The sequence below is a fragment of the Echiichthys vipera genome (assembly GCF_963691815.1).
Source record: "Echiichthys vipera genome assembly, chromosome: 16".
NCBI lineage: Eukaryota > Metazoa > Chordata > Actinopteri > Perciformes > Trachinidae > Echiichthys > Echiichthys vipera.
The window spans coordinates 23,928,265-23,939,270 of record NC_139841.1 but is presented as its reverse complement, the minus strand read 5'-3'; the positions used below and the strand labels follow the sequence as shown (position 1 = coordinate 23,939,270).

At 41.7% G+C, this 11,006-nt stretch overlaps 1 protein-coding gene across 9 annotated transcripts in view; it reads left to right on the top strand.

Moving 5' to 3' along the window:
- Nucleotides 1–3,706: 3,706 nt before the first annotated feature.
- The window catches only part of fnbp1b (formin binding protein 1b), a gene marked incomplete at its 3' end in the record, with an annotated part of 59,019 nt that continues 51,719 nt past the window's right edge, over nucleotides 3,707–11,006 (top strand). For all 9 annotated transcript variants that reach the window (XM_083929644.1, XM_083929642.1, XM_083929650.1 and 6 more), the window contains exon 1: nucleotides 3,707–3,978. In XM_083929644.1, the coding sequence (XP_083785770.1) occupies nucleotides 3,955–3,978 (24 nt within the window). In that variant the 5' untranslated portion in view covers nucleotides 3,707–3,954. The remainder of the gene's footprint in view (nucleotides 3,979–11,006) is intronic.

Sequence of the window (11,006 nt, the reverse complement as noted above, 5' to 3'; positions counted from 1 at the left end):
TGAGCCAGGAAAACCTCAGATTCAAGTCACTGCTCCTCCTACAAAGAGAGAATAAACTTCCAGTAGTCTGTGGTTACATGCACTCTGGTGTCTGACATTAACATTAAAAGACTTTGTACACCCCCTGCTGGTGAAACTAAGTTCAATTTCAAATGATGTGATTTTTTGCAGTGTCCATATCCAAATGTAAACAAAGTACCTTAACTTAAAAAGATAAAAGAAATAAACTTCTGTGACCCCCAAAGTGATTGACGGATCTTTAAACACATGAACTAATACTAGAAAACCGCAAAAACGCAAAAGGATGCGATGATCCTTAGTTCTGTGGGTGTAGTATTCCAAGTATGTGCTGCTCGATAAGGAAAGACTGACGGCCCAAAACGGACAAAAAAGGAATTTTTCAACCCCCTCTTGCAGATGCTCTGGTAGATGCGTTCAGATTTTGTGTGATGAATTCATTGAGTGGAGGGGGAGCCATACAGTGAAAGACTTTATATACGAGTAAGTACACACGTCAAATTATAATACAATAAGAGTTTGGACAAAATACACCTTTATCTATTCTCCGGATCAAAATCGAGATCTTGGATCTGCTCCCCTGCAACTGCCAACTACTATCACAGAAAAGCACGGAAATCGATCACTAATAAAAGTGTCAGTAAGTGACGCAAAGTTCCAGGGCATTGAATCAACACAACTGCAAAGAATAACGATAATTATATATTTGACACGTTAAGGATATACACTATGCACATAGAGTTACTTATGATACGTTAGTTAGGTCTGAGCATTATGATCTGGATATGTTTTTGTTGGGTGTGCCCTCACTGAAAGGTATTTCATCTGTACTCAGTTCCCCTGGTGGTGCGTATCCATTTTGTACATTTCCAACCACTAGATGGTAGTGTTGTCATAGCAATAAGGCCAAAGCATTGACACTGATCATGATGATAATGCTATACAAGGTATTTGACTTGTCTTGACAAAAAAAATGTGACTCTTTAACAACTTTTTGACTCCCTTCATGATTATTTGATGTATTTAATGTTGTCTTATACAGTTATTTGCCTTTTCATTTGGTTTTAATTATTGTATTGTGTTTTTTTCCCCCTGAATGTCTCTCTAAAGCACGTTTGTCAACAGTTTGTTATTAATATGCTCAACGAATACATTTGACTTTAATATTGAACATCTCATCTAATTTTCCTTTGAGCAGGTAAAACATACACTGTTACACACTACAAAATAGTAGATTTAAAGATGTTTGTTTTAGATTTATTTATTTAGAAGGGACACCGCACATTAATTAACAAAAGCAACAAAGTCACACATGAGCCATACAGGCTAATTTTCACCTGCAGTCCCGGGCAGGTTGATGATAAAGCATATAGGAGAAAGCAGTACAAACACATAGACACAAGAACACATGAGCATGACAAATTACAGCAACACAAGTGTGAGTGAAAACATAAAACATACACATGGAAGCAATTGATAAAACAGCACGCAGACATGAAATAAAACTGAGTAACATAGAGCACATTTAAATACATTAGCATTTAAGCACAGGCGAAGGCATCACGCACAAACCGTGAGCACACACAGTATAAACACAGACAATGAGCAGAAGTGCAGAAACTACAAGCAAGGACAGAGTAAAGTACGTTAATCCTGATTATGGCAGCATGTCTGATCGTCAAATAGCCTTTGTTTTACAGATTTAGAAAATGACTTCAAGGATGCGATGATCCTTAGTTCTGTGGGTATAGTATTCCAAGTATGTGCTGCGCGATAAGGAAAGACTGACAGCCCAAAACGGACAAAAAAGGAATTTTTCAACCCCCTCTTGCAGATGCTCTGGTTGATGCGTTTAGATTTTTGTGTGATGAATTCATTGAGTGAAGGGGGAGCCATGCGATGAAAGATTTGATATACAAGTAAGTACACACGTCAAATTATAATACAATAAGAGTTTGGACAAAATGCACCTTTATCTATTCTCCGGATCAAAATCGAGGCCAAATGTAGTCCTTTAGATTTCTATATAGGGTCAGGAAAGCAATATTATCAACAGGAACAAGAGGGAGCCACTGTAAGAAGTTGTAAATGCATGGATTAGTTGCAATCTCGAGATGATTTATAGGGAAGTTGGATGCCTTAAATGGACAGATTTAGGGCTGATATTTGGTCGCAGATGTATCAATATCAGGTCACATGGTAACAGAGCATCCAGGGGTTCTGTCTGCGGACACCGGTTGACATTTGAGGCCCAAAGCATTGAACTGAATGAGACTTTCATACAATTTCACCCTTTTTCTGATGCTGTCTTCCACCGGCTTAGCAGAGGAATTATGGGCACATTTTTATGTGTTGATTTCCTGAGTGCAAATGGAAGCCCGTGGGTGCTGTGGGGTAAGTGGTGAGTATATCCATACACGATAGGCTCCTTTAGGTCTTATCAGATAGACAAAGAAAGAAGGAAAGAAAGAAAGAAAGAAAGAGAGAAAGAGAGGCGATGAGCGTCCCACAGGTTTTTAAATCCTGTGGGGGTGTTCAATGAAACATCTGCCGAGGGTGGTGACCTTTTTGAACCCCCAACACCGCCCCATGTTCCCTTAGTGCTCTCATCAGTGCGTGGAGCTTTTACATACAAAAAAAATACACATTATGTAGAATTGCCTGTTTCAGAACGTCATATCATCAGATTGATAGATTAGTGTAAATACCTAATGCTGCAGCTGATAAAGGTGCATGGGGCTAATTTTAATCACTTTATAGACCGCTGTGTAGCTTAATCTATAACAACACATCCTATTTTATTTGTCGGTAACATTATTTTATTAATAATCTCAATCTGTGAAGTAACTAACTAAAGTCACCAAATGGGGCGGGAGTAGCTCAGTCCATAGGTGACTTGGCTGGGAACCGGAGGTTCCCCGGTTTGAGTCCCTGTGTGGACCATGAATGGAGCGTGGACTGGTGGTTGGAGAGGTGCCAGTTCACCTCCTGGGCACTGCCGGGTGCTGTTGAGCAAGGCACCGAACCCCCAACTGCCAGTTAGAGCGCTGGTCACTGTCAGCCCCCTCGCTCTAACATCTCTCATCTCTGAATTGCATGTATATAGGTTGTGTGTGTGTGTGTGTGTGTGTGTGTGTGTGACTAATAAAGGAATTCTTCTTCTTCTTCTTCTAAATCAATGTAAGGGGAGTAAATGTTGCCTCTAACGTAGTGGAGCAGAGGTATAAAGTAGCATAACATGGAGATACTCAAGTAAAGTACCTGCATCTATACTCTATTTATTGCATGTATATAGGTCCTGTGTGTGTGTGTGTGTGTGTGTGTGTGTGTGTGTGTGTGTGTGTGTGTGTGTGTGTGTGTGACTAATAAAGGAATTCTTCTTCTTTATCTAAATCAATGTAAGGGGAGTGAATATTTCCTCTGAAACGTAGTGGAGCAGAGGTATAAAGTAGCATTACATGGAGATACTCAAGTAAAGTACCTCAAAAGTAAAGAATCGGAGTAAATGTATTTGGTTACTGATGGTGAGTGTGTGAGTGAGCACCAATAGAGTGTGTGTAAAGGCTTTATAGGACAACCCCGCAGTGACACCCCCCCCCCCCCCCCCCGCCAACCTCTGGGTTGTTTCTCCTCACGCCTGTGCGCGCGCAGGAGCAGCTGTCATTGGGTCGAAAGCGGGTGCCCGCGCGCGCTGCATATAGCGAGACTCTCCTGTTTGAAGATTATGCCGCAGCTCTTCTTGGCCATCTTGTAGCCCATCAGACAGGATGAGACGTCGGTGAATAAACACGAGAAGAGGAGCAACCCGCCTGTGTTTTTCTCACGGAACACGGTCGCTGACAGGCGGAGACCGCGGAAAGAGGCAAAAGACATCTCGTGCTGAAAAAAACACCTCCAACGAGTTGTGGATTATCCCGAGGACACCGTACTGAAACCATGAGCTGGGGGTCAGAGCTATGGGTGAGTCTGTCGTGCACTCGTGTGGTTTGTTGACGTTTTTTCATTTTTGGTAATTAGCGAGCCTGTGTGCGGACATAACGGTCCCCGGATAACATAAACGTGCGCAGTGACTCCGTGTTTTTAGCCGCTAAAACGGCGTTTGGTATGCGCCGCTTTTGTGACGACAGCCCGCTAATTTCACCCAGGCTGCTGTGTTTTTGCTCGTGTTACATTGTCGCGTGCAACATCAGTGTATACGTGCTGCGGTTAGCGAGCACCGGAGCTAGCTATAACCATCCATTTTAGTTTACATTGGAGCATTGCGAACCACGCTTTGAGCGCATACACACACACACACACACACACACACACACACACACACACACACACACACACACGCACACACACACACACACACACACACGCGCGCACACACACACACACACACACACACACACACACACACACACATACACACACACACACGCGCACACACACACACACATATAAGCACATACACGCACACACACACGCATACACAAACACACGCACACACACACGCGCATGCAGACACACACACACACGCACGCACACACACACCCTCACATAACATACCTATTATTACTGCGGTGCCAAGTTGAGGCTGTGTGTTCATGTCGCAGTGACACTTGCTGTTTTTGTAATGTTTTTATAAATAAATGCAAATTCTGAGCATCTCACTGACAGTAATAACAGCAGAGGAAGTAGTTCTTGTATTCAATGTTATCTGCACACAAAGGCCTCTGCTTATAGCAATAATCTTGTATAAATATTACTTCATATGTGGGGCTGTTTTTCATTTTATTTAACCTTTTATTTAACCAGGTAAAGATAGGTAGCAGTAATAGTTAGAACTCACAGACAGCTTTTAAAATGGATTTAAAGTGATTCACGGAAACCACTTCATCAACCCTAATATACTATTTACAGCTACAAAAGGAAATGTGTTGACCACAACTTGCATTTCATTTGACGTGAGTTTCCAGAACATCAAGAGTTTTAGCTCCACAATTCTCACAACAAAACAAACAAAACAGGGAGGACCTAACATGACCTTATATCTTATGAATGTTTAATTCGGTTCATTGGGCGCTCTTTGTGAGCAACAATAGAAGACAAAGTAGAAGCCCAGTGACCTTACTACAACAAATGCCTGTGCAATGATGTCACTTTTCCCTGAAATTCACTTTTTAAGGGTTGCTTAACCTCTTACAGTCCAGTGGTAGCCCTTATAAAGCCAGCTATTTGAGGTATTTCCCCATATTCAGACACACACAGATACTCATAAGTTTAAGGCGATGCGCCGTAAACTACAGCATAGGGATGATGAAGATTACAGGACTGTGTCAAACTATTTTTATGACTTGATAATAAGCAGCTGTGGCGGGAGGAATTCCTGTTGACAGGGTTTTGTATTCAGTGGCTCTTGTTATTTTATTGTGGAAGCGATCCGGCGTAAAAACAGTCATTCCGCTTGTCTGTGTGCTGACAAAGCGCCTGGCAGAGGTGCTGGCATGTCGTTGCAGGATTCATTGCATATTTAGGTTGAATGGTGGTATGTTTTAAGCGTCAGTGCAAACATGAATGAGTGTTTGCTTGCAAGTCACTACACGGAGTTTGCACGTGAACCTGCAGGAAGGGTCACATTTTATCGACTTAAATGTGACCCAACAGTTCACCACAACGCCTGATCCCAATGCTGCAGCATGGGGCACTTTTTTTTCTCTCTGATAAAACTACAGCCTGATGTCAATATTATGAGCTAGATTTTTTACCTCTACCATGTAGCAAAGGGGCCTGGAGATAGTTAAATCGGGGATGTGTTTTCCTTTCTAAGAAAAAGAGGAGGGGGAGGCACTCCCCTGAATTCGCCAGTAATTTACCTGGTCCAAAGTTCACTGAAAAAACTCACTAGTGCTCCACATTCTTGAGTTTTCCCAGTGATGTCGGTGTATTTTTACTCTGCCGCAACGCTTGACCGAGAAACACTGCTGCCCAGGTAGTCATGCAAAGCGAACATACCCCGAAGACATTCTGCAGGCTTTCATGTGTACCTTTAGTCTGGAAAGCATTTGAATGACTGAGCTTTTGGGGAGAATAATGTATTACAACCAGATGCTCGTTTTTCTTTTCTATTTTTTTCTCTTAAGCGGGCTGAGTGGAATCCAGGCACTTGTTCCTTTAATCTTAGTCTTTGCAATAGGGCAGCAGACAGAGAACAGCGCTCTACAGGTGGCTGTTGCCACTGGAGAATGCACACAGCTTATTTTTTTTTAAGCGAAGTCCCAAACCAGATCAAACAGCCCAACATACAGTAACACCAGCACTGTTGCTGTGGCAGCACCCACACTTTTCTGCAGAGCAAGGGCAGGATGCTGTGGGTTAAGCTACAAGTACCTTTTCTTCATTAGTAGGACTGCAGCTAATAATAATTTTCAGCAAGATTATTTGCTCACTGAGTGGATTTGATCTATTAAATGTCAAAAATAGTGACGCCTTCAGAAGAATAGTTAAAAAGCCCCAGTTTGCATCGCTATAAAACAGATAAGAAGCAAATATTAGGAGCTGAAATCATTTTTTTGGCATTATGAAAATGATTAATCGATAATCATTATACTTTCTGATTTATTTTCTGCTGATATTTGATTAAATGACTAATTGTTGCAGCCTTGTTTTTACACGGCTATGTTGAAAACTCAATGACGGCATTCTATGGGCTGTTATTTCTAAATAATGGACACATTTCTGATCATAGACTCGAGACGGCCATTTTTTTCCCCTATATGACTCATTTCCTTAGTAAGTAGCTTGGTTATAAGCAGGATAATGTGGAGCGAGTGGGTAGTTATTGCTAATTAAACCCCTTTCTAACTTACAATGATGACCAGCTCACTCACTACATCCCTTATATTATCAGCAACATTGTAAAACATTTGATTCCCCAAAGTAAAATCAAACTCATCTCCAGCTATTCTAGATTAATAAGTAATGTTATTTTTAAGGGCAAGATGCAGTATTTTGGATGATTTTGAGGTTCATTTTCTCTTTGTGTATGATCATTGTCTTTAAATAAAGTTAAGCTAAAAATGAGACGTTCAACATGACAGATGAGGCCTCACATGCATTTTATCATCCTGTTCCTCACCGTGAACAGGAAAGTAAATGATATTTCAGGAAGTGAAGTCACAGGCGAGCAGGGTTTCATAACCTCTCACAAACATGCCTGCTTTAGTTGAGGTAGTGCATACAGGCCTTGACGTGACATAGACCGACACCAGTGAGAATAATGGAATTGAAACTTCATTTCAATAGAGACGTGTCGGGGAGGGTTATGGCTGGGATGGCTATTGTTAAGGCTATGTGTGTCAGCACGAGTAAAGGACCACAGTCAGTTGATCGACTCCAAAATGCTGAATGCCTTCGGTGCAACATCACGGCACTGATTATAGCCTTCACCGCTTAAAGACAGACTCTGGGAATGTTAAAAACTATGACCATCACTGGTGTGTCCTCGTAACATTAGGTACCAACAAAACTGTGTTGCAAAAACATTGTTTGCTTAAGGAGACTGCAGAGAAGAGTCCAGCTCTGCCCTGTCTTCATCACCTGTTCACCTGCAGTGCAGTTGAAATGTACTGGAAGATGGCAATGTTTGGTCTTTTCTCAGAAATGGCAGTTGCCTTTTTGTGTGTGCAAGCAGACACATGAAGTAAACAGATCAGCATCGCATGCATGGACAGTAAAGAGCCTTCCAAAAGAGGCATTATTTACGAACGCAAACAGGGAACAAGGAAGTCAAATGTGGTGAAACATGTGACTGTTTCTCAGCGGAAAAGGGGTCAGAGAAAAAAAACAACTCATAAATGACTATTTTATAACTATAGAGGCATGACACTTTAAATAAGCCCTCTAAACCAAGTCCGCTGTGCTTGTTGTAGACAGTTCTTAGAAATGGAGACCGCAACATCTCCGAAGTATTTCCTCTTGGGTCTTGGGTGTCAGAGCTAAAGCTAGCACTTTCTAAGCAGCAGAGGTGCTACCAACCAGGCAGGAGTTATTTAGTCGAGGGAGATCAAACAGACAGCTGGTTTTACCACACACACAGACTAAATACAGAGTAGCTTACTGTGAAATTAAAAAGAATTTAAATCTTGTCCTCTGGCTTAACATTAAAGTGACTACTACACCCTTCGACTAGGACACACCTTGAATGTTTCACTTCTCTCGTTTGGTTAATATGAGAACAGTATGTAAGACACTTCACCACAGTTGCATGTAGGAGCCCACTCAATCTCCATAGTCTGTAGGATGTAAAAGTGTCTTCTGGTTCTGTCACACAACCTATTGATTAGGCAACATGGACAAGGCTGAAACTCTACTCAAAGAGCAGCAGCTTAAGGTGAGTTGGTATTTGATATAGTAGGAAGATTGGCCCATGTGTGGTCCCTGACTGAACCATGCTTTTGCACTTACATTGTTCAAATGGTGCGTTACTTTGTTGATTCAGTCAGTCGAGGCGTAAATATCTGTCTTGCGCCACTGGGGACAGCTTGAGAGATGTTCGTCAAGTATTTTTTTTAATTGTAGGCAAACTATCTGTTAGCCATCGCCCCTGATGTAATTGAGAAGGGAAAGTGGTATTGTCAGGAGACGCCGCTTGTTGTCTCTCATGTCATTAAGTGGTGCTCCAGACTTTGCCGGAGGGGCACAGAAAAGTTCAATCAGACCCTCACGGTCTTGTTTTGGGGGGATTTCAGTCATGCATTCACAGCAGTGAGATATCAGGGTGGATCTCCTGGTAGTGCTATTATGAGTTTGAAGTAGCCTGGTGTTAGACTGAGATTTCCTCAGTGTTTTCTGATCTCATCTTGGCTCAGACTTCCCCAGGGTCCAGCCTCCTCCCCTGCTGTTCACTTGACATTCAGGGCACTTCCAGGACTGAAACCTGAGCTAGTTTGTTTCCTTCCTTCTGTCAGTGTGCTGAAGTCAGGGAGGAGGAGGAGGAGGAGGAGGGGACTTGGCATGACTACTGCAGCCATCAACCCCCCCCCCCCCCCATTAATTCTTATACTCATCACCACCCACCTGCTGACTCAGTGATACCACCCTGAGCCCATTTTCTCTCAAGTGCTTTCTTTGAACCTCCATGACAGTAAAATAGTGATGAATGGATCCACATCTGATCTTTAGGCCGAGGGGGGCCGAGGGGGAGCGGGAAGAAGACAGAAAGGAGCATGGGGGGTGGTTGGTAGGGGAAGAAGTATTCAAACAGAGTAGGTTCACATTGACATACGTAAGACATGCAGATGAATCACAACAAACAGGCATTTCTGTTTTGTCCGTCTACCCTTACAGACTACCTCTGCTTTTCAATTCAGATAGAAATACACCTTGGCATCCAGCAATTCTATATCTATATTAAGTTGGTTAATTGTAATTTTTTAAAGAGAGTTGAGAATTGGCTGCTTTTCATGTCTTATCAAACTCTAGTAAATTCAATATCTTTGGGTTTTGGACCGTTGGTTGAACAATACAAGATATCTGGAGACATCACACAAGGGCTCGGCAATACTACTACTACTACTACTACTACTACTACTGAATATTGTCACAATTATATAAAAATCTCCATTATATATTTTACATTATTTAAATTGAAGTTAATCGCAATATTGACATCGTATGGACGGCTTTGCGTTCTGATCCTTGCACTTATTTTGCCCTTAAGTTATAGATAAAATGAGGAAATCCTCAGTTTTCATTTGTCAAGTATTTCATTCACACAGGAGTATACATAAAATAGGCTTTACCATGCGGTTATTTCATATAGACTGCTTATTGATATACCAGAAAACATGCTATTATTTAGATATGAAGTGCCCTATATTGGGATAAAAGATTTTGGCCATGTTGACCAACCCAAGTGCAGTTATGCTTCCTCAAAAAAACTGAATAGCAGGGGTCTGAGCCGTTTTGTCATCTTGTCCATGAAGAGGTGACTCAGTACTTCCCACCACAGACCGTTGCAGCCTTTAATCGGCAGTCATTGCCTCTTCTGTTATTTGTAAAGTCAGCCTCTAATCATTGCTGTGACGGTCAAATATCATACGGCTGTCCAGTTTCAGTCACATGAGATCTGACATATTGTCACCTGAGCCTCACAGCCTTCCATGTTCTCCAAATGACTTCTATGTTGTACTACATCTTGCTCGTTTGGCTGTGACAGCATTGGGTTTCCCTCGACAGAGTAATGGAGAAACACTTGCACAGAGCTTGCCTGCAGTTTTACGACTACTCAAGGTGAAGGATGAACAAAGGGCTACAATATCTTTTCTCTGCAACATCTCCATTGAAACTACTAATGCTTTCTAGCCTGATTGTACCTTACTGTAGCGGTATAGTCATGATGCAATTTTTATACAGTTAATATTTGTTTAACGAAGACATTCATTTTCTATCATACATTAAATAAAGCCACTTCTATAAAAATATACTTCTTCTTCAGATAGATATACATTATAAAACACCAGAGACGTATTTATTTGTTAGTTTCTAACCTGGCATGGGAAAATATGGAAGACAAATGTATCATTGTGTTTATCACTTTTCCAGTAGACAAAAAAGACGTTTTGACTGTAAGGTTATAGGTCCTTAGCAATAAAATATGGATATTGATGCAGTGATGATCTTAGACCTCGCCAAGCTGCGGCTGGAATTTTTGTCTTGCTTGTTCTTGCTGTACACGCATCCACATAATCCTTGTCACCCATGAAGCCTTCACCCTGTCGTCTCACCAGGTGAGTTTTAAGAATCATCGGGCTGCCGCTGTAGCTCTTCTACAGATCTCACAAATGACCAGCCTGTTGTCAAGTCTTCCTTTCTTCTTAGAGAACCCAAATTTCTTCCAAATCCCGGCTGGATTTTAGACTGATTGTGCACTGTAAACCCTGTTGTTCTTGCTCACGAGCAACCATAGCAATGGTCAGTGCTATGCTAACATTATACTCTTG